At 42.7% G+C, this 24,784-nt stretch overlaps 1 protein-coding gene across 3 annotated transcripts in view; it reads left to right on the forward strand.

The window, feature by feature from the left end:
• The first annotated feature begins 19,255 nt into the window (after positions 1-19,255).
• LIN7A (lin-7 homolog A, crumbs cell polarity complex component) overlaps positions 19,256-24,784 on the forward strand; it is a 45,497-nt gene continuing 39,968 nt past the window's right edge. For 2 of the 3 annotated variants that reach the window (XM_065743234.1, XM_065743233.1), the window contains exon 1: positions 19,256-19,658. In XM_065743234.1, coding sequence (XP_065599306.1) covers positions 19,358-19,658 — 301 coding nt within the window. In that variant the 5' untranslated portion in view covers positions 19,256-19,357. Of the gene's footprint in view, positions 19,659-22,640; positions 22,682-24,784 lie in introns of those variants that run through there. The other variant, XM_065743235.1, reaches the window with a different exon arrangement.

The following is a 24,784-nucleotide window of genomic DNA, read 5'->3' on the forward strand; positions in this document are numbered from 1 at the left end:
GAAGGTTGTGATCGGTGATGCAGAGTCCATTTGGAGTCCTGTACTTAGCGGTGTTCCTCAGAGATCAGTGCTGGCTCCAGTCCTGTTCAACATCTTCATCAGTGATCTTGATGAGGGGATAGAGTCCACCCTCAGCAAGTTTGCTAACGGTACAAAGCTGGGAGAATAGCTGACATGCTGGAAGGCTGTGCTGCCAATCAGTGAGACCTGGAGAGGCTGGAGAGTGGGCAGAAAGGAAACAGATGAGGTTTAACAAGAGCAAGTACAGAGTCTTGCACCTAGGGAGGAATAACCGCATGCACTGGTACAGGTTGGGGGATGGCCTGCTGGAGAGGAGCTCTGAGGAGGGGGACCTGGGTGCCCTGGTGGACAACAGGATGACCATGAGCCAGCAGTGTGCCCTGGTGGCCAAGAAGGCCAATGGCATCCGGGGGTGCATTAAAAAGAGTGTGGCCAGGAGGTCAAGGGAGGTGATCCTCCCCCTCTACTCTGCCCTGGTGAGGCCTCACCCGGAGTACTGTGTCCAGTTCTGGGCTACCCAGTATAAAAAAGACAGGGATCTCTTGGAAAGAGTCCAATGGAGGGCCACAAAGATGGTGAAGGGCCTGGAGCACCTCCCGTATGAGGAAAACCTGGGTCTGTTCAGCCTTGAAAAAAGAAGACTAAGAGGGGATCTGATCCATGTCTGTAAATATCTAAGGTGTGGGAGATAAAAGGATGAGGCTGGACTCTTCTCAGCAATGCCTAGTGATAGGACGAGGGTAAATAACCACAAACTGATGCATACAAATTTCTGCACAAATGTGTGTGGGAACTTCTTCCCAGTGCAGTGATGGAGCAGTGGCACAGCTGCACAGAGAGGTGGTGGAGTCTCCTTCTCTGAGACATTCAAGACCCGCCTGGACACCTACCTGTGCAACCTGGGCTAGGGAGCTGCTGTGGCAGAGGGCTGGACTCTGTGATCTCTAGAGGTCCCTTCCAGCCCCTACAGTTCTGTGATTCTGTGATACAGCATGACGGTAATGTCTCATAGGAAATTATCTGCGTCAAACAACTGACAACATGTACCAAATGTCTTGCTACCTTCAATCCTTTCTGGGGTTAAAAACGCAACTAAAAACCAAGGCAGGATTTATTTTAAGGCCTGTTAATGATGTTTGCAAAGAGCATTTATGAGTCAGAATGCAAAGCTTGTTCCACGGTGACTTAATTTGCCAGCCAAGAAGTGCTCTCAAACTCTGCTAATCAAAAGAGTAAAATGCAGCCTTTGGGATCAGATTGAGCCTATTACTTGAAAGCTAAAAAAAATTTACTTGAGTTACCAGAGCAGCCTTAGAATCTTTTTTTTTTCAAAATACAGTTAGATACTTTTTATACTTTGCCACACCAGTTAGAGTGAAATCTCAGCACAGTACAAAACAAATTTGAAATGAAAATGTCTATTAATAATAAAGACACGTAGGTGCATCTCTTTCACAGTTCAGGAAAATTACCATGGTTTCTGAGGCCCCTATGGACTTCAGAGCTGTATTGCTGTGTATACCATAATCTAGTTATTTAACGGCCAGGTGACAAACAGGTGAGGTAGTTGGCTGCGTGAGGAATATATTTTTTTCCAAATAGATGTCTCCTAATGGAATGATTTTATTATTCTTCTCTAATATCCTTTATTGTTTTGTCTTGCTTAGAAAGTTAAAAAAAAAAACTCTTATATTGTTCTCTCACAAATGAATGTCCTTTAAAACATCCACAGTGTGTGTGTTAAGTTACACTGCCTTTATCCAGCACTTTTTCAGCTACTATTATTCATTAGAAATTCTTTGGTTTGACCATTCAGGACTCAAAATTTTACTATATGCACTTATTATTATTAATGTTTGATAACCAGTAGTCCTCCTTTAATGCCCCAGCTTCTAAACCCTCCTTAATCCTCTCAGCTGGTATGAGAGCAGACTATGGAGAGTTTGAGCTAAAGGTGATGCTGAAATTCAACCCCATTCCCACACAGATTTTCTGCTGTCTCCTATTGTAGGAGCCTGTGCTTCTTTATTTTCTTCAATCTAGAATTCTACAGATTTCTTCCCTCTTTCTTGCTGTCCATTTTCATCAGTCTCATTTTACCCTTGAAAGTCACAGCCAGATACTGTGACATGCTCCTCAAAGTCTTTATCTGAATGTTTTTTGTGTCTTCAGCAGTGCAAAGCCAATCAAATTTGCATTGGCAGTACTATTAACATAGCTTGTCATGGGAACATATGCAAACTCATTGACATATATGTTCCTATAGCTAAGCTTGACAGGTGAAATCACATGGTGAGGTCGGTAGGGCCCTCTGGATCCATCTATCTGTCCCACCCCCTGCTAAGTCAGGGACATTCAGAGCAGGGTGCAGAGCAGGGTGTCCCGAGGGTGGGAGCAGCACAGAACGGGACACAGTACCCCAGGTGTGGCCTCATCAGTTCTTAGTGGGGAAGAAAGGAGTCACCATAGAGTACTTTACTCTTCAAACATACACCAGCATCTTTAGCAGAGCAGAAGTGGTATAAATAAGAAATGGCTTTGGTGTCTCTGGATCTCAGGACCAGTATTTCTAAAATTTTATTTCATGTATTTCTTTTTTAATACTGAACTTGATAAATTGACAGCAGTTATTTCGATAGAATTGACTGTGTGGCATATTCACCTATCACATGTAATTCTGTACGTATGTGCATATCTACAGTCCATACAGAAAATATATATTCAGAAGATCCTGGTTACACTCAATTTAGTGTCATTTTATGCATGCTCTATGTTAACCTCTGGGTTTAAGTTTTTGTTGAATAATTCAACACTGTATTTCTCACTGTTGGAACTTTCATTTATGTTTCTATTAGGTTCTCATCTGACAGACAGCTACACTCCTTGTAAGTCTCTTCCTATCTGGAGAAGTAATTTCGTTTTCTTACCTAGTGGTCATGCCAACCATGCCTATCATTTCCCTCGTCTCTCCTGTAAAGTCACTTTTTCCAGACATTTACATTTTGGATTTGTTCATTTTGTAGAAGACTCATATCAATGGCTGCTTGAATTATCTTCAAACATATCCATTCTCCAGCAACTGTTTCTATTTAACTCTGCACTCCAAGGAAAGTTCTAGAGATTTGTTGCGATTTTTTTTCTTCTGACCCACAAAATCATTAACTTGAGTTTGTAGTATCTCCTGTTTTGTACTTGCATTTCACAGCAGGGATCTCTTAGTAATTTTTGACACATTAAACAAAAAAAAAGTTGCAAGGTTAACATGTAAACAGACAAGTAATATATGTCTGTGTACAAGGAAATCTTAACTCTTTCCCTTACAAGCCACCAAAGGAAGCCTTGTATTATCCAGTTCTTGGGAAGAAAGAGATCTGAAAAACCAACACTACTGGAATTTTCTTCTCTGAGGAATGCTGTCAGGCATCCATGTCATTTAATAAACACCTAGGCAAATGGGCATGATATGCACTTACATGTAATCATCCTAAAACAATTAGTCAGAGTTTCAATATCCTCCTGCCACCTATGAGCACCTAAGGCTGACTTGTGTCTCCAGAGCACTCAGTAATGCTTAGCTGATTTCTATCACATTTAGATCATTGTTTCTAAACTTTGTCAGTAATGTGTCAGTAAATACAGCGAGAGTGAAACTGGAATGCTACATATTTCAAATTAGATCTGTCAGTGCTTTATGTTTAAATACATACAGCATCATCCTGTCTGTGGTGAAGAGATGTTCTTCACTATGTCAATTTCATATGAGAGCAATATTTGCTAGAACTAGAAATTGGATATGTTCAAGAGACAGACTACTAGCAGTTTGTTAACATTGATCTCAGGGCCATATGAGCATATATAGGACTATTCTTATTAGAAAATTCCCCGCTATCAGAAAGTTTTCTTCAGATGCTAGCTACATAGCTTTGTTTATAATTAAAAAAAATACTCATTTTTAGTGTAAATTAAATTCTGTAAGGAAAGGATTGGGCAGGTGCTGAATGTTAAGCAGAGACAGCATAGAGAGGTTTTATATCACAAATTTCTTCACTTTTAAAAATTAAATACTTTGGTAATGGAATAGTTCGATGAAGCGTTCATCTGAAATATTCAAGATTAAAAACATTACAATAATTAATACAACTACTCATTATGAGGAAATAATACAAATAGGACACACAAGAAGATGATATATTGCTCCCTCGTAACAAGCACTGAACTGAAGGTCAGGACTTAGAGGAACCTATACTCCATGAATACAGAAAAGGCTACTGAGCTTCTACTTCCAGTAACTTTGATCCTAAAATTAAGTCATGTTGAAAGCTGAGGAAAAGTTACAAAGCAGTAAAAAAGAAGTAGCTCAATACTATCAACTTTAATAAAATATATATATTTTAATGAAATAAACATGGCATCTGAAAAAAAAATTAGAACTTCGCTTTATACTTGAGAAAGCAAGCATTAATCCATACAACCACTGAACTTCTAGTTTAAAACCCGTGTGAGATAAATGTGAAACTATGAAATAATACCACGATGCAATGTGCAAGAGATGCAGTAATTTTATGATCTTGGCATTTCAGAATAGCTGTGATCTTTGTTATTAAAAACATCCATAGTTAGGGAAGGCTTTTACAAGTGATAGATAAAAAAAAAAAAAAACTTTACATTATTCAGGCATTAAGTATCTATTTGGAATGTTTTAACACATACAGAGCTATACAGTCAGTTCTCTCCAAATCCTAAACCACATTTTCTCACCTGCCTTCAGCCTGACACTCAGTCTGAGAGGTGTTCTCAAAATACATGAGCAGAACTGGTCCCATGAAGGTGAGAGGCCAACCCACACCCAACCTGGGAGTCTTCTTCAGTCTAAATGGGTTGTGAGCAGCGAGGCAGCATCAAGAGGAGTGAACTGAAGCTGAAAGGTTCAACAGGGCTGGAACTTTGAGTGCTTCATGATGCTCAAATACCACTTTTAACTTCCTGGAGTAGCGCATAAGCTCCTTGTGGCTCTGTTCTCAACCATGGGCTACAAATCAGCAGGTTTTTAATCCAGAAAACATGGGCTGTCCTTGCCTGTAGCAGACCAGAAGCAACACACTAAGCTACTGACACAGACCTCAGGTCTTCTGTGGCTTTGAACTGAATACCAGATAACTATTCTGTTAGTTTTTGTTAAGATTGATACAACTATATAAATTCAAGCCACCTATTCTGTAACTCAAAATAGGTAACAGATCTGTAACAGATTGGGAACAGATTGAGACAGTCTGAAATTGTGAAGGGGTAAATGGCTGGAAGATAAATTGCGTCACTGCTGCACCACAGGGTAAAAGGAAGAAAGTGTAGCTGCCATTTTCAAACTCACAATAATAACTTTTATTCCTCATATAAATGTATGCATAATTTTATATATATATATATATGTACACTCATAGAAGAAGATGTTGTTATACATCATGCCAAAGTAAGAAGTACCTTTTTCTTTAAGAACTGGAGACAAGAAAAAAAATCAGACCTATTAAAAACATTCAAAACTAAGATATAAATTATGAAAGGTTCTGTAAGGAAGGGAGAGGTGATAACATAATTTGTGTCATTTTGCTGACAGTCAGCCTCACAGCCTGCCCTGTCAGACACCAAGAATAGCAGCATTCACCCAGCAAGGAAAGCTGATTAAAGGCAGAGAAAGGTAAGGACAAAGAGTTTGTTCCTTTTCTGGGATTCCTCAAATGCTGCATATTTATGCTAAATTATCACCGCAGTTCACATGCTTCAACTGCAATGCATAAATTATTCTTTGTGCTACTGAAAAATAAATGGCATTTCTTTGCAGTTAGCTACTCTGGACACAATACGTAAATTATAGTTAAATAATTGATGTCTTTGTTGGCATCTTTTCCAATCTCGTGAGTGGTTGGTGAGAGCAGTGACTTAAGTTTCTAATTATGATGAATCTCTATTGCCTGCAAGAGCAGAGCAGAGCATGAAAGAAAGTACTCTAATTCAGGAAGCTGTTGTCACAAGCCATGTGTAAGATGACATCATCCTGTGCTAACAGCCTGCAAAACCAAAATATGTTTTAAAGGTGTATATACCCAATCAGCCTGCTAATGCCTGCAATTATCAACAAATATATGTATGCTGCTGATAGATAGTCAAAAGATAATCTCCTGCAATAATTTTCTTGCTTTTTTTTCTCTTTGCTAGGACAAGTCACAAGATACTTCTCTTTTCCCTCTGTGAGGCTTCAGGAATTATTCAAATCCTTTCAGAATGATCCCTTAGTGATTCTTTTACTTTCAGAGCTCTCCTTCACACAGTTCCCTAAGCCTTTGCTCGGTTTTCCCCGTCTGTCCCACATTTTTGGAACCTAGTCAGAATGCTGAAAGGATAAAATACATCAGGAGTCCTCATAGACTGTTCTTGCTTCCTATAAGCTATGTGAAGACAGCAGTACAATTCACATTGCTTGATAATTCCCGAAGTCTGACAGCCTCAAATGTTACAGCAGCTGGCTAAAGCTGAAGTTCCATAGTGTATAGAGGGAATCATTCTGAAGAATTTGCTTCCTGTAAAATATCTTCCACTACTGATTATCTCTCTAGTCGTGTTTTAAGTTTGTCTACCTCCAAAAAATCCTTCTGGATTCCTTCAGGGTTTCCTGATCCTCAAATACCAATCATTAATAAAATAGCATGAGTAATCTAGTGCAATCTATCAATGACAGTGATGCAGGCGGTCAAGATAACCAAGCATCATTCCAGCAATACACAAAGAAAAGAAGGACCACGACAAAGAAAATTCACCTCAAATCAGCTGTCTCCTTCCTTTGCCAGTCATGTTCTGGGGCTCCTTGCAGCAACACTCACTTGCAATTACCACCATCCACCATCACATTGCTGAATGATCATGGATGGATACAAACAGCCCCGCAAGACAGAAGAACTGTGCTAGATGCAGATATTGCAGGAAAACTCAGAGGCACTTGATTGTGGCCTCTGGGCCTAATACTGACCCATTCAAAAGAGAAAGCTGTTCATCTTTTCTTAAATCTCTCACCATCTGTTCTCTAAAGCTTTAGAATATTTATATTCTGTACTTGTCTAAACAAGGCCAGCTTTGTGGCTGAGTCATAATCCCACTCTCTGAAACTGATTTACTTATATGAGGAAAGGAGTCTTCATTAAAATGGAGGTAGAAACCCTTTCCCTTTTACATTGCCCGTCTTTGTTTATGCTGTTCTACATGACTGAACCCAAGTCCTGGTGAATGTGGGTTAATGCCTACAGTATCCTGACACCGTACTGGTAGAAATATTGAAATTATTGTTGCTAAAATGATTGAAACTTGACTTATATGGGCCCAACCATAACCATTTTTGTGTGAAGAAAACAGTCATTCTCTTTTTTTTCTCACTGATGCAAAGGTAGAATGCCTTCTATTGCCAGTTACATTTCATTTACAGGTTAGTAAAAAAAAAAATGAAGTATTCCTTTTAAAATGTCTCACAGATGGTAATGGAGGCTTCATTTGGGAGATTCTGAACATCTGCAGTTCATCTTTCCCCTAGATTACTGACCATCTCTGTATTGAAATATCTGCTGAGTCACCGACTGGCAAAACACATCTCTTCTTTGCCATTCCCCTGGATTTCCTCAGTTCTTCTGCTGCCCTTGTGATGTTGACAGTCTCATTTATTGAGAATAACATCAACCCTATAAACTAATGTATTCAATTGATAAATTATCTTAAAGAGTACTTGCTATGCTCAGTATAAATCCTGACTGTGCTTAGCTTGTCCGCAGCGCGGTTTTGTTGAGCTAGCCTGTAAAATAATGGCTGTTGTGTTGTCTACAGCTGCACTTCATGTCAGTTGTTTGCATGGTAATACAGGGGGAGTGCCTTTGAATAAAGCAAGTTTAAAGCCTGGGGCTTCTCTGCAGAAGCATTCCCCTACTCAACTTTCCAGGGAATTAGCACAGCTGAGTATCATGCAGCCTCAGATCCTAAAATAGCCTTCATGCCTCACTGAGGTTCATTTGGTGAGTGTACATGTACAGTGAGACTGTTCCTGTGCATATCACTGAAAATGGTTTTAGACTTCATTTCTCAGGGGTTGAATGCCATAGAAACACGGTTAAAAAGCATTTTCTGCACTTATTATTAACAAAATCCCTTAGCAGGCCAGACTCACAGGACAAAATCCATTTAAATACTCTATTGAATGCAGTGTAGTTGATTCACAGATGTAAATAGCCTTTAGCTTTTATCAGAAATACTAACACAGAAATAAAGAAACGTAGTGCTGGGACCTGCAGTACATCAAACATGGTATTTTAACGGAAGTGAGGGGAGCAAGGAATAATAGCATGACTATCAAAGAGAGTGGGGGAGGAACTTAAGCATTTACAGATTGTCTGCAGAGATACAGTCTTATTATGTCAAGTTGTCAGATCTGACAGAGCTAGACAGCTGATACTGTTTCAGAAGAAAAAAAGATTAAAAATTGACTTTTAAATATATATATATAATTATTTATTTATATAAGAAGCATTTGTTTTTAAGCTCACTGGTTACTATCAGGCTTTCTGAGCCATAACTTCTTTCCACGCTTTTAAATGTTTCAAATTTTGCACCTGTTTTACCAAACCTTGTATCAAACCAAACACCAAGAGCAGGTACAGAACATCCTGCTCCTCACCCTGAAAGGTGGTTCAGCAGAGACAGGAGAAGGCTAACAGCTCTCTTCTTCCCACTGGGGGAAATCTCTTGTAGAGGGGAAGGCCCATCAGCACATCTGTTTTGAGCGGTATGGCCTCAGGAAATGAGGTGGAACCTCATAAAATCAAAGAGGCTATCACTGCCTCTTGGACTTCTCAGCCAGGTCTCAGCTGAAGAGCCTCTGTAGTTTCCAGCTTTTCTGCTTGCTTTATTACCCCTGTAGGAGCTCCCAAATCCTCTATAAACATTCTCTTTTAATTTAAGGATGTTCCTAATAAGAACCAAAGGCTAGAAGCCCCACCGCAGCTCAGCTCTGCCCCCTGCTGCACAGAGCCTTATGATATGACCATGAAGTGACTACCATGATACAATAGACCAAGCCACCGCATTCAGTGCAGAGCAGCACGCTCACAGCTTCAAGTGTTTGAATTTTGATGTCTCCAGCTTTCAGCATTGCAACAGCATTGAGTTTTAATGCAGAGAAATAGCCATGGAGGTGGAGGGGACCAACGAAGGCCCAAGTGGTCTGCATTTCCACAGGCTGGGGGTGGTGCTATTAATAGAAGTGGTTCTACTACTAGAAGCAAGGGTCTAACACGCCAGCAGACACCACTTTGTCATATAACATACCCAGCAGAGTCCTGCTGAGACTGCAGCCTCTTATTACATGGCAGTGCTCCCCACAAGCAGGTAGCACTGGCCTCCAGCCTGGCAGCACTCAGACAGGCAGCCATCCCGCAGTAACAAAATCACAGAAACACAGAATCGTTTGAGTTGAAAGGACTCTTAGAGGTCGTCTAGTCCAACTCCCCCGCAATGAACGTGAAAATCCATGTCTAGATCAGGTTGTTCAGAGTCCAGTTCAGTCTGATCTTGAATGTCTCCAAGGATGGGACATCTACCCACATCTCTGGGCACTGTTCTAGTGCCTCACCAAATATTCTGTGTGGTGCTCAGGTTGTCTATACTTGAAACCAGCACTGCCTCTACATTATCAGCCCTGAAGGACAAACACCATGTTCCGGGAGAAGCTCCTCCTTTAACAGCTACACTGAGAAAATTCTAAGTATAGCTAATGGAGGATGGTGTTACAAGGTCTGGATGTAATGGGGAAATCCTTCCAGCTCCATACCTTGTGGTTCTAATCCTCGTATCAAAATATGAATCTGAACCAAGATCCCAAATCTCCTGCTCTTCTGAAATTGTAATCTCTTCATAATAATAGTCCTTTCTCCTGAAAATACCTTGGAGTACAGCCAGGTCCAGCAGTTTTACATAAAGACAGATCCTAAATCCTTCACAAGCTAGGAAAACAGACACAGCTTGTCTTTTGCATGAGTACTAAGGACTCGCAGGTATCTCTAGAGGGAAAAAAGAAAACAGACTTTAAATCTCACTGGCCCATCTGTGAGATAAAGAGTTTCCCTTCTTGCAGTCAGAGAACTCGAGCTCCAAATAGCCTCTTCAGACTCACTCCAGGAGGAGAAAAAAATGAATGAGCTGCAAAACTGAGACCTTTGAGGACAGAGAGCAAAAGACAAAATTGACAAGTCCAGCAAATTCCAATCCCACAGCCTGTTAATAGCAGTGCCCTTCTCTTGTTCTTGCTTAGTTAGTTTCTGGACTGTCTTGTGTTCTGATGGTAATCCAGTGACAATATTTCAGTCATGCATAATCAAATAAAGCCCTAGCTGCCCATGCAGGTTTCACACAGAGCTTTAGAGAGTGTGACATAAAGAAATACAACTTTATAGAAGTCCACTGGGTTCCACAACATTTATTAGTTCAATCTTTGTAAATTATAGACATTGTACGGGGCTCACACTTCACACTGGTTTATAGCCCAGGATGGTAATGGAGGGTGGAGTATATTCCTCAGCTGGCACAACAGAAAAGCTGCCCTTAGAACAGCAGGCTGACAGACCCAAATTCATGGTTTTTCATTACCCAGATTCCTAAACATCTTCCCTCTCCCAGTACAGGAGATATCATAAGGTGATAAAAGACGATCTCCCATGACAATAGGAGGAATTGCAGTAATAGACTATAGCTGGTCCAAGTGTATTCTATATAAATGCCATTGTGTGTTGGGTTTCATTCTGCCACATTTTCATTGCCACAGCTCCTCCAGTATTCACTGGTATATAACAGATTAGGTCAGTGGGTTTATCTAGCAGAGAGGATCTTGGACAGCGAAAATGGAAGTATTCCACCAAAGCACATGAGTGAAATGCAAGTGCAACTGCAGGAAGGGTGTTGGGCAAGAACTAGATATGAAAGGCTTCCTTTCAGAGCATTACATTTTCCAAGAAAAGGAAAGGTGACTATAAAGCAGAACTTCTCTATTTCAGCTGTATCCTTTGGAGAACTGTGAGGATTCAGTGCTGTACCTTTGCTGATTTTATTACCTGATTTTATTTGCTTGGTGGCTGCACCAGCAGGAGACGCAGGGCAGGTCCTTACTGGAACTGGGGCAATTCAGTACATGAAATGCATATACTGGCCTGTGTAAAGATACAGGAGGGCACTGAACAAAATAAAGCATTATTTAAGTCAAAGGACAAAGCTGGATTCAGTACGAATAAGTGAAGCAGAATCAAACCAGAGCATGATTTCTCTCTCATAACTTGTCTTCCCTACTCTGTCAGCTCCTTCTCTGACAAAGCAGAAGGCCTTGGTTAGGAATACTTTCCTGAGGCAAACAGCCATGAGGTAAAGCCAAGTCTATCCCTACACACCTGTGTTTGAGTCTACTGCAGTTCTCCAACTCAAGAAACACTACCTGATTCAGGAGTGATTACCGTTTCATATGTCTCTGCAAAGGTAGTGCATGTAATCTGATGCTGAAGAGGTTTGAGAATCATTGGCACAGGAAGAGTGTTAGTGGGGGAGACACAGGCTGGGTGCAGCCTGGGGTTCCCTCACAGAAGCTAGCAACTTTACAGTGGTCACCACGATCACAGCCACTCCAGCCACTATCTCCAAGGGCTGTCAGTAGAGCACAAGTGACTATACTTCCATAAAGGAATTTGCCTGACTAGGCAGAGATGCAACAAAAAGTGGATTCTTGTGCCAACACTGGGAGATGGCACCACAGAGCATAGCTTCAGCACGAACAGGAAGAACTCCCTGTGCTAACAGGCTCACTGCAGTCACTGATGGTTCTGACTGTCACTGCAGAAACTAACACAGTCTTGGAGAAAAATTGGAGGCTAATTGTTGCTTGATTATAGCTGTTAATGGGCCTGGAGTGCTGCTTCAGGGACTGCTGATCATCATCATCAGTGGCCGGGAGAAAGCAGGTCACAAGACTCCTGTGACCTGCTGTTAATCCCTGCAGTTAATCCCTGCAATATATTTCTATTTAAAGAAAATGTTAGATAGAAACTGTTGACAGTTCCACAGTCATTAGCATGTTAAAACTGAGAATTTGTTCCCTGTCCTGGAAAGAAACATGGGTCAACTTGAAGGAATATTTGATGGCTCTAAATGTGAATGAAGAGCAAATTTACCAGAATGGAGTCATCTGAGGGCTCTTAGCAGATGGACAACAGCATGTGTGGGAAAATGCTGTTCCTATGGTGCCAAGAGGAAATGTTCCTCCGAATATTAAAAATAAGTTATTCAGAAATCAGCGAGGAACCTTTAATCTGCACATTTCAGGTTTCCCTGAAGGCCTTCCATGAAGATAATACTGCATATGCCATTTAATTAGATTCTGAACTGACTCAGCCCCATGTCCTCACATTTTAACCACATCGAAGCAATAAAGTCAACCATGAGAGCAGAGATGAAAGCAGAGAGTATTTCAAGATGCTTGCAGGATTATTCTTGCAGACTCACCCTTTCAGGAAGCAGGACTTCCAAGTCCCTGTAGAAAAACAATTTCACTAAAATACTGACACTTCAAACAGACATATCATGTATTTGTAGACATCTAAAACCCACGCAGACCCTGAAGCTGGCTTTGCCACTGGGATACACAAGAAAACAGAATAACTTAGTGAGTAAGACAATGTTGCACTGACCAGATGCAATTTAATTGTTTGCCATGCCACGCAGATTAGCCTTGAAATGATGTTGATTCGAGATGTGGAGAAAACCACTAAACTGATTCTTAGATCAAGACAACTTAATTGTACTTTCTTCCCCTTGGCTCTCACTCCTTCTGAAGACAAAGTATTATTCCCAATGACAATCATAAGTCTACATTCTGGTCTACAGCAGTGCTTAAATACCATCTCTTCCATGTGTGTCACTAAAAAAAGCAGGGCAAAGCTTCAGTACAATCATAATCTGCCTTCTGAAAGCTAAAATAATCTTTCTTCCTTTTGATAGAAAGCAGGCCTAAAACAGAAATACTGCCGTGTTTCATTTCAGTCACAACACTTTCTCCAAGTGGTGAGATTTCTATTCTTTGCTGATTTGTCTCTGCTTTTTAACACTCAGAGGAACAAACCTGGTTTTATGTATAGTTTCATTTTGTAATAGATGATTTCAGATACTACTTAACTTGAACCTCATACGTCTAAATGCATCAGCTTTGCAAACGCCTTGCTTTTCTTAACTTTCCAGTCAAAATTTGAAAATGCACTCGGGATTCCAGAAAGGCTTTTCAATCATATTTTATTTTTTAGTTCTCAAAAAGGCACTTACAGAGTATACTAAAATCAGAGTTAATTACAGTAACTCCTTGTAATTAAGGTCCCACACATTTTCAGATGCACCTCATAATGTCTCCAATTTCACCTGAAAATGAAGACAGGGCAAACAGCTTCAGCGAGCAGGTTGATAGCCAGTGTTTAACTGTTACACTGATCACATCCCTAAATTAATTAGTCACCGCAGTTTTATAGAATTGTGGTTGACAATGCATCACTCCATAGTAACTTCATATTAGTTGGCCACTGATAACTCTAGAACAACTTAAAATGTTCTGCTGATTTTGCATCCTTTAAAGGGAGGATTGTCTATTTCATCACCATGTATTTCATCTCCATCTTCATCCTGTACAGAATTCTTTTGATATAAACACTGAGAAACCCAGTCAAGTATAATCAATAAACCTGTTCCTACAGAGAGAGGTGTATTTTTTTTTTCCACTCATAGGTTCTTCTAAAATAAATAAATCACATTGATTCAAAAATTCAATCCACAATATACTTTAATAGACTGGACAAAGAATGTAGGTGGATAATGCTTTTGTTCAGTTATTCAAATAGCCAAAACCACAAGTAACAACCTGTGTTAATTCAGCTACTAAGGGTATGCAGAGATTACAGGTATGGTGCTTGCAGGCAAAGCCTGAACTGACAGCCAGCTAGCTGAAGATGCCTGTGGCCTCACAGAGGGCAATTTACACTCTTCTCAAAGGACCTCAGTATAGACAAACTTCATGGAGAGACCTAATCTTTAAAGCAGTCACAATAAGTCATGGTAACAAAGGAAACCAGAATTGAATCTCAGCTATCAAGGATATCCAAAGGTGATCAAGGATTAAAACTCTGATTTGCAGATGCTTTTAAACTGACTCTAAAACTAAAAGAAGGGGTGGGCCCTGCACAACAGCCTTGTTCTTATTATCTTTTGAAGCAGTTATTTTCAGAGTGGATAGGCTGCTACAGGCTGTATGCTGAAACTCACTGGACTGAGGAGTAGACCCCCCACCTGAACTTGAATGATGTCCAAGCAGAAGCATTAAGCAAAGCTTGATCCTCTTCTCCCTGTAGCTAACGAGTTGAGCCTTAAACAAAAACAGAATCATAATAACAAAGTATGTTTTAAGACCAGATTGGTCTCAGTGTTTGGGAAAGCAGCAACTGAGTTATCTAGAAAATGTATTCCATGACATGATATTAGAATTCATATGCGAGTAATGCATTTAATTCTCAGAAAGCACTAAGTGATATTTCTTATGGAAATCGATGCAATCCTTTGCCAATAAACAAACTGCTGTTAAACTGTTAGGTGTCTCAAATAGCAAGTTCTGCCATGGAAACTGCTTGAAAATAACTAATGGGTTTTTAGAAAGGAAGGATTCTTTTCCCTCATAAAGGCAAAATGACACTCAAAAAGCAAATGTAAATGATGAAAAAGATCCTATGTTGTTTGAGAACTCACAACACTGCTGAAATCTCTGCTTTTAGTTGCAATGAAATCCAAGGTACAAGTGAAACTAGTGGTCAGCACAGAAAAAAGTCTGAATGCACATTGTGAATCCATCCCAAGGCAAGATTCATAATCTTCAAAGCTTGCTGTACCTAAAATCTTCACTGAAATAACCTGGAGTCTCAAGCAGTATTCAAACACGATCAAACTGTGTTTGAAGGGGAAATACCTGATAAAAACTAATCATAGAATCATGGAATGCCTTGTGTTGGAAGGAACCTCAAGGATTATCAAATTCCAACCCCACTGCCACAGACAGGGTATCCAGCTGCAAAATCACGTACTAGATCAAGTTGCTCAGGGCCCCATCCAACTTGGCCTTGAACACCTCCAGGGACAGGGCATCCAGAACTTCTCTGGGCAGCCTGATCCAGCACCTCACTGCTCAGTAAAAACTTCCCATGACATTTAATTTAAACTTCCCTTTCTTTAGTTTAAAACCATTTCCCTTTGTCCTGTCACTATCTACCCATGTAAAAAAGTTGATTTCCCTCATGTTCAGAAATCCCATTTAAAGACTGGAAGGCAACAATGAAGTCTGTCTGCAGCTTTCTCTTTTCCAGGCTAAACAAGCCCAGCTCCCCCAGCCTATCTTCATAGGAAAGGTGTTCCAGCTTTTGGATCATGTCCATGGCCCTCCTCCGGACCCTCTCCAGCAGCTCTACGTCTTTCCTGTGTTGGAGGCCCCAGACCTGGACACAGTGCTCATCAAACCAGATGAGTCCTCATGAGGGCAGCCTATAGGGGGACAATCACCCCCCTCACCCTGCTGGCCACCCCTCTTCCGATGGAATCCAGGATACCATCGGCCTTCTGGGCTGCAAGTGCAAATACATCCTGCAAATACAATGTGCAGCATTACTCAGTGCTGTCAAATTGATACTAGTGGTGAAATAACACTTCAACAGAAAGGGGCATAATCAAAATATCACAGGATCGTAATAATTATTTTGCAGCCTCTAGTGAAATAAAGTAGATGCTCAACAAACTTCTTTATGTAATCCTGGATAAGAAGAGTCCTGCAGAAAACTGAAATGTCACAGGAAAGGTAGGTAGCAACCCAAATGTAAGTAGCCAGGGTGAAGTTTAGTCATGACAAGATATTTATTTCAAAGTCTGACATCCAGAACTTGGCCAAAAGGCATAATACAATGCAGTGTGACCCAAACACAGATTTAACCTCTGCTGCCATCAGAAAAAGGGCTTCCAGCTCTGATAAAGGTGGCTGTGGCACTGAAATAAAAAGCTGTGCTTACTGCAGTATTCCAGTTATGAGGCAGCATCTCAGCTTCCATGAATTAATTATCCCATACCAAGCTTAGCACAGGTGGAGATGTGCTACTCAGGTGGTCAGTGAGCACATTGAGAGCTGCACTCCTTATTTTGTGTGCTGTGGGGAAATAATACTCTGGCCCTTGCAGCACCAATTCATGAGGGAAGCCGAAGGATAATAAAAGTCATGAGAGTAATAGATCACAATCATTATCTCATCTAACCTCCTGAATGCCTTGGCCATTCTGTTTTTCTTTAGAAGTTAAATCATAGCAAGCTTTTTCAAAGGACCTCTAATTTTTGTTAAGATTACAGGCAACAGTGAGTAATTGGTCCCTATATTATCCTTATTGCTGGGGTAGTGTATCTTACTGAAGGGTGAATTTTGAAACTTCCAGCCATGGGGCCACCTTATGTTGTAAGACAATAAATTTTAAGACTATAAATCCCTCCACCATTAAGCTTTTTCCATACACTATGGACCCATGGACCCATGGAACTATCCAGCGTGATTTAGTCCCATCTTACCCTTTTCTGTGATAAGCTTTGACTGAGTTCTTTAAACCACATCAAAGCTGATTTTCTACCTTGAAAGACAAACACCAGATCTCAGACCTCACTTAGTTGCTTACCAACACAAGGTGCAGAGTGAGGAGCACTGTGCTAGTTATGTATGACATTTCTCTTCTGTATGTTCAAGGATCACATTAGCTCTTTTGGCACCATTGCACCAAGATTTGGCAATGAGATTGTCACATAAGAACACCCCTTCTCAAAACAACCTCCAGGCTTGCAGGTATCCATTGCATCCTTCAACATTTGCTTATAGCAGCATTAAAACACACTACTTTCAGGATGTAAAAATTTAGCACAATTATTCAGATAACTCTTACCACTAATTTGGACAGTTTATTACAGAGTCATAGAATAATTTTGATGGAAAAGGACTTCGAGAAGGTGCAGTCTAACCTCTTGCTTAAGGCAGAACTAACCTCACAGCAAAAGCAGGTTGCCAAGACCTTCAACCAGTCAGGCTGGAAAACCTCAAAGGACAGAGATTCTTCGTTTCATGGACCACAGCTTTCAAGGTTTACTCACTTCCAATGTGATGTTTTAATATAACACGTGTCATCTCAAAGCATGGCCACAAAAGCCTCTATATCTACGTTTTAGATCTTAGAATAAAATACTACACTAACAGAGTAAGTCTGTGGGTATCCTATTAGAAATAGTCTTGTTCACGGGCGTCTGACCACTGACTACATTTGAAGACCTGTCAGTATGCCCCTTTCTAGTCTGTATGCTCTAATTTCTGTTAATTCAATCTCGTTTCCTTGGTTCACTGAACATCACGACATTGAGTTAAAATTTCCAGTGCAGCCCAAGGAATCAGCAAGCAGGTTGGAAGGTAGATCAATGCCTGCCATCTAAAAACATCCACCTACACGAATTTGGAGCTGAGTGGCACTACTTCTCTTGCTGACTTTTGCTGTTAGTTCTCTACTTCTCCTGGGACCTGATGCTGGAAAGCAAGAGCTACTTCACAGCTCCCTGCTTCATTCCAACCCCTTTATCCAGTTAGGGAATTCTGCTGGACAGCTTCTGAAATCTTCCCTGTGCAGTTGCTTTAAGTATTCCTGGGTGAGTTCTCTGACATCCTTGAGCATTAACTGTGCAGCTATGCTGATTAGGAAATGTTTAATTTCAGAAAACGTTGCTTTTCATCTTCCTTGAGTGTGCATAGTACTCTGATTCAAGTCTCTCATCCAAGTGCCAATTAGCCCCTGTGGCAGAGCACATGAAATCTGACCAGGGGTAGATAAAAAAGGGTAAAGTTGGAATAAGCTTATTGCTTTCCACAGGCACCCTGCTCAAGTACAAGCACTGAATTAGCTGAACTTGTATATTTCTAAAAGGCAACATATTTGGCATTAATGTTACACGGGTATTAATAGAAAATAACTGTTATAGCTGCATTTTGCTTCAAGAAGTCTGCTCACAACAAGGCAGTTTAAAAGAGCAAGCCTGAGGGTTACGACGTTCTGTATGAAAAACAACTAATTAACTTGGCACCTTGCTTTTAATATTATTTAAACATAATTTTATACACATACTACATTTTTTTTAAGTGCTTGAACAGTTTGAGCGTTGTCACATTAAGTTGTTATGGCTTCAAACCTGAACTTCTTCCCAGCTGAGGATGGTGAACCCAGTGTGTGGCAATGGGACCGTGTAAGAGGCACTGTTACACTTTATGTCGATCCAGCTGCTCTGAAAGTACATCGACTCTACATAATAAAAATCCTCACATTATTTTTGATTTTTAAAACTGTTTGCCAAGAACTGGTCTCTTGACTTCAGTGTTTTAGCCAAAGAAAGCATTTTCTTGTCAAGAAAACTGAATTGTCAACTGTTTATTGTTTGCTAATCGGAGAAACTTGAGCCGATTTGAGTTGAGTGGAAGAAGTGGGTGGCTCGTATTTATTACTTACATTTCTCTCATTTTAATGGCCCCGTATGTATTTTTAATCTCTTAAAACTTTTAATGACAACATTTCCACAGCTTCCTTAATTACCTCTAGCACTGCTTAAGTACCCCGGCAATTACAGCCGCGACCGCTGCACATTCCGCTCGTGCTCTACTTTCACGTCCTCCGCGTTCTGTCGGCTCCCAGCGAACGAGAGGAAGAGCAACACATTCCCTTCGGATTGAAGTTTTCCCAGTTTTGGCGTTTCTTGGGCCATCATTCACCTCTCCCCCCATGCCCGGCTGAGCATTCAACCCCGCTCTGTGGAACCGCGTCGGACGCGTTCTGCGCGACAGCGCGCAGCTCCGTGAGGGCGGCCCGGAGCACGCAGCATCCCGCACACGGCCCGCGGCCGAAGTCGGTGGTACCGGGCGGCTCGGTCCGAAGGGCGGCACACGGGCACGCGGCTCCGCCACGTCCCCTCCCGGCCGCGCTCCCGCAGGCGGCGCTGCGGCGCTCGCCGCCCTCGCGCTCTCCCTCCGCGGCGGCATCCCCGGGCGGCGGAGCCACCGACGGACCGCCCCTCGCCCGCCGCCCCCGGCCCCACAGAGCCGTCGCCGCCCGTCCCTGAGGGCTGCGGGCCCCGGGGCTCCGCTCCGAGCCGAACCGCGGCCTCCCCCCGGGCTCGCAGCCGCACCGCAGCCATGCCTGCCGCTCGCGCCGGGCCCCGCCGGGCCGCCCTGCGCACGCTGCACCGCGGCGCCCCGTCCGCTTTGGGCCGCCCTCCGCTGGGCGCCCTCTCCGCCCCGCTCGCCTCCTCCTCCTCCTTTTCCTCCTCCTCCTCCCACGGAGCCACCCTCCTCCTCCGCCCCCTCTCCCTGCCAGCCTCCTCCCCGCCCTTCCCCTCGCTCCACGCCGCTGCCGGAGCCGCGCGTCACTCGGGCTCCAGCCCCGCCGCAGACATGGCGACGCTGACCGCGGTCCAGCCGCTCACGCTGGACAGAGGTAAGCGCGGCGGCTGCCGCTCCCCGAGCCGGCCCGAGGGAACGGAGCGGGGCTCCGTGCGGCGGGCGCTGCCGTGCCGACCCGCCCGTCCGCGCGGCGTCAGCGCTGTGTGCTGAGTGGGCTGGGGCTCCCCGCGGGGCTCCGGAGCGAGGAGACGGGAGGAAAGTTTGTCCGGGGGACGCCCGGGGAAAACGCGTGTGGGTCAGCGGGACGCGGCGTGCGGGAGCGCCGTGGCTGCGCGCTGAACGTAGCGGTGTTACTCTGTGCGATGTTACTGTGCCGGGGTGCTGCGTGCGCCTGTAGGCGGCTGCTCAGTCCACCGAGAGACAGCAGTTGACATTCTTCCAGCCTTGAGTTTGTGTCAGCAGCCCGACCGAGGGAACGAGAAGCGGTGCTGAAATCGTGAACTTGTGTTTAAATTCCGTTTTTGCCTCCGCGCTGTGAAAATTGGACGAGTCCCTCACGACGCGTTTGCGGCGCTTGTAAGGCTGAGCAGAAATGCTGTTCGGTTTCTGCGGTCACAGAGGAGAAGGGCTTAACCTGGTGTGTGATTTGTTGTGGCTCTGTGAGTTAAGGAGGTCACGCCGCTCCCAAAACAGTTTCTTGAGTGGCAGATGCGTCTTTCTTCTCAACTTCCATCAAGGAGCTCTGTGAGGCTCTGAACGAGTGTAAATATTGTATTCTTGAAAGCACGATTTAGGCCAGTGACACTTTTTCTTTAACGTGTTCTTTCTAGAGGATTAAGACAGGCTTTCAAAGCAAGATAGAGAGCGTCTTCCCGTAAATCCTATGCAAAAGAAGCCTGCTGAACCTAGTTTTAAGGTGAGAAAGATGGCGCAGGCACCCTGACTGGAACCTGACTGAGAACAAACGGGTCTGCAGAGTTTCACAGAATCACAGACGATCCTGAGTTGGAAGAAGTCTGCAGGAATCACTGAGCCCAACTCCTGGTTGCACACAAAACCACCCTAAATCAAGCCCTGTGTCTGAGAGCATTGCTCAGATGCTCCTTGAACTCAGCTCAGTGCCACGACCACTGCCCTGGGGAGACCTTTCCAGTCTCTGACCACACTCTGGGAAAGAAACTTGTTCTAATGTACAGTGGGTACAGTTTGCTGAATAGCTTTAACTTCAACTTTTGTAGAAAAGGGGAATCTGAAATTATCCTTACTGAAATAAGTGCTGGCGATGCACTTGAAATTAAACTGTTCAGAAATCCACTGTGTAATCTACTGTTTCACCCTAATACTGTTTTCAGTAAGCAGGACAAATCTGTTTCCTGGCAAAGAGTTGAACAGATGGCAATCCATTAGCAAACCTGGCTTTTCTAAGGAAAGTATTACTATTTCAGAATTACACATTCCTTTTCATCAGTAACACGGTGCTTTAAAAAATCCACGATACACAAAAATGGAAATTAGTCTCAATTTAAGTGTAAGCATCTGTTGTTGGTGTCCAGAATATGCCTAATACAGACTCTGTGGTTGTAGCGTGAGGAGATGCGACATCATGGAGCAATAGGATGTGACGTGCAAAAGGGAACTACGGGCAAGAAGAAATAGATTTAAATACTGCACCTGGCCTGCAGAAGGCCGTTTCATCAGCAGGATGCACTTTGTCTTCTGTAACAGGTTGTTATTTGGGTTGCTTTTATTAAAGCAGACACAGCTATGTTTACTGTCATCATGCTTTGCTCAGCTCTGCTGTGATGTAGGCCCAGCTTGGGGAAGGGTTGTAGCCTTGTAGCCACTTGGAGGTACCCCACAGAGAGCTCCATGCAGGAGGAAAATAAGAGAGCATTGCATGAGAAGCAGCACTCAGTGCTGCACATTGCATAGGGGTTGGTTGCTTCATCTCTGGCTAGGAAATGTTTGCTTTTTCCCCCCACTGAGAAGTCCAGGAATAGTAAAACTTTGTATAGATGCATACATCAGACTGATTTAGGCCCTGACACGGTCAGCTCCCAGACAAAACCTGCATGCCACGTTCAGTGCAGGGATGGGAGCTTTCCTAGCACCTGACACAAGTGGAATTCAGAATTGTGTGGTAAAATGAATTACCATTTAAAGGTGAAGGGCATGTTGTGTGTGAATGATTGAAAGCCAATTACATTCTGGAAGATTACTTCAGTCCAAAGCACAGGAATTAATTTCCTTAATTCCTGTCATCATGTGCCTTTCTACCTGCACAAATGTGTGCAAGTTCCATTAGGGCTTTTTAATATGTGGAACAAGTTCACAAAATAATGGAAATTTTAATCACTTACAATTTAATCTCCAAGGCTTTTGCCTGACCTTTGCGTGGTGCTCTGCTGGGAGGAGGGAAAGGAATCAGCAAGTGCTTCAGCGCGGAGATGTGAAGCGCCGGAGCTGAGGGAGTATGGCTCTGAGCTGAGCTGCATGTGCCCGTGGTTGGGAGCTTTGTGAGGGGCAGAGCCTGTCCACTGGGCGTCTTCGAGCGGCTCTCAGTCTCTTGCAGAAAGAAGTGCACCTTTCTGTCTCTTGCATGCATCTTGCGTGCTAAATGGTAGCACACTGTCAGTAATCCCCGGAGCCCATCAGACCTCGCTGTGGGAATGTTATAGGCCAATTCAGGGATGTTGCTGGAAACTTTGGAAGCTGTGCTTGTTCCATGTCGAGATGAAAAGTTACAATGCTGTGTTTCATAAGCTGTCAGAATAAGGTTGGATTTTGGTTTTTATGTTCAAGGTTATGGATTTTTAAGTATGCTCCCAGTTTAATTTGCCTCTTTGGACTCCAAATCAAAACAGAATGTTTAAAAATGCCCATGCTATATATATATAACCTTTGTGTGTGCACCTTTCATTGTCACACCTTATGCTTTGTTCTCAGCACTGGAGCAGCAGCACTGTCTCTCCTCACAGTGCCCCCTGTGTGCAACAGCCATGCCGTGACCAGCAGTGGCTGGCTTCCCCTTCATCAGGCAGAGCTCATGTCTCCCTGGTGGCCATATTCTGTTGCCATGCTCTCCCCAAAGCCCTGCACAGCTACAGGAAGTTCCCGGTGAGTGTGAGGCACTCAATGAGTGCTTTAGCACAGTCTGATGGAAGCATTTTCTGCAAATAACACTGCTCCAATGATGTATGACATAAGGGAGCACCTTTCTGGTCTTCTCTTGGTGCACGTTTTAGGAATGGCCATATGGAGGCCCACAGTTCAAAGCAGGCATTCGACTAGACAGGAATAATGTGTTTCACTCTATCTGAACTTTCTCTGTTTTACTAGCCCTGCAGAAGTTTCCATCAAGCTTGTTTTACGTAACATTTCACTTGTGCACTTTCTTCCAAGATGAAAGTCTGCTCTGGCAGAAAACTGACCATTTATTTACTCAGATTGCTGCAAAACTTCGTTCACTCTTCCTTGCTCCCGACTATGAAAATGACATGTTTAAAAGAGCACTTGTCTAAACTTCTTGCTTTTGAAGATTCTACACAATTAGGCTGTACAAAGACCATTGCATGATTAAGTGCATGGAAATATTTCTCATTTGAAGGAGAACTTTCAGCTGTCTTTTATTAATAATCCATGTCCTCTTACGTTTTTCTTTATATAGTTTCTATTCATTCATGCCACTGGTGGTTTCAATTCTTCATGTGATTGAGGATAAAAGAAGAAATTTGAATAGACTGAATATACAGTGCTGATATTTTAATCCCTGTGAAGTCTTGTCGACAAGGTCATAGCTATTGGCTGTTGACAACCAAATTGCTCCTCACTTTCATTTATATCCTAGGCAACTGGAAAGACTTCTTGCTCTTGAGTTGCAACACAGCTAATCTCTGTTGGTTTTTTAAGAATTCAAATGAATATTTTTTAGTGGAGGGGGTGTCCCATAACTTCCTGAAAATCCTTAAATAAAGCCCCATGTTCAGTGACAGTAAATAGGGATTTGAATCAATTTAGCCATCAACTCAAATTCTATCAGCCACCAGCTGAAAGCTGAGGTAGATGTGCTCTACGAAATGTGACCAGATGACGTCTGACCATTCATATGCATTACTGCTTACCAGAGGGCTCTTCCTTCTTTCCTTCTCTTGTCAGTTTTCTTTTCATGCTCATAACCTATATACATGGGGATTTTTCCCCATCAGTGCATATATATTTCCATACAGCAGAAATGATATTAAGTTGCTGGATATTGTCTTGGCAAAAACGTGTATAACGTATTTGTCAGTAGGATGAAGTCAGAGTCATGAAGTGTGAAATATACTCCTTGACAGAGGTGCAGCATAAGGCCAACTATCTTTTATGTGTGGTTAAGCCCTTCAAAACAGTGTTAAGCGGTTATGCTGCTCCCTGCATGGCTTTCAACAAAGTGTTTCCGTCTGTCAGAGAGATATCTTGTACTTCTCTCCATCCTGGCACGTTAAAGGAGAGAAATACTTCTGCAAGTGCCATGTGCTTTAAAGGCTAACATTTCTCTATTTAGTATGCCAGCTGATGACATATAAATAATCAAATTCATTCTTCTGAGGCTAAAAAAAGGCCTGTTGTTTGTAGAAACAGAGAGAATTGACAATTCTGGATTCAGTCTGAAATGTGTTTTTTTTTGTTTTCCATCAATGTGCCAGCATGTATTTGATTTTTTTTTTTGAGGTAAGCAGGTAATAAGGGTGTTTTCTGAAGATCCATGCCACGTGTTGTTGAGCCACATGTGCAGTGTAGTTGTGTCTCCTGGAGCTCTGCAGCAGCAACACAAGAAAGTCCCAACCTGAACGTTTTATTTGATAGCATGTTTTGAAAAGTTAAATGCACACATCTGACTTGGATGCCTCAGGCAGCAGAAGGCCAGCCTGGTGGAGCTGACACGGCACGCTGCTGCATGAGCTCTGTGTCGTGAGGCAGGGCACCAAGGAGAGGGCTCTGTCCTTAGGCCTGAGGCAGCTCCTGATGTTGGGACGTTGAATCTGAGCTTTGTCACAGCATTTCTGAGTGAATGAAAAGTTCACTGCATCATCTTCAGCATGCACCAGGCACGGCAGGTCTCTGGAGTTGCCTTCCTTCAGAGAAATGTGCCTTTGTGGCTCGTGCCACGCAGATGCAAGGAAACATCTTCCAAAAATTAGCGATGTTTTTAACATTGTCACTTTTGTAGAGTCTAGAGAG

The sequence above is a fragment of the Cyrtonyx montezumae genome, unplaced genomic scaffold (assembly GCF_038088225.1).
Source record: "Cyrtonyx montezumae isolate F1298 unplaced genomic scaffold, pur_monq_1.0 scaffold_3, whole genome shotgun sequence".
NCBI classification, from domain to species: Eukaryota; Metazoa; Chordata; class Aves; order Galliformes; family Odontophoridae; genus Cyrtonyx; species Cyrtonyx montezumae.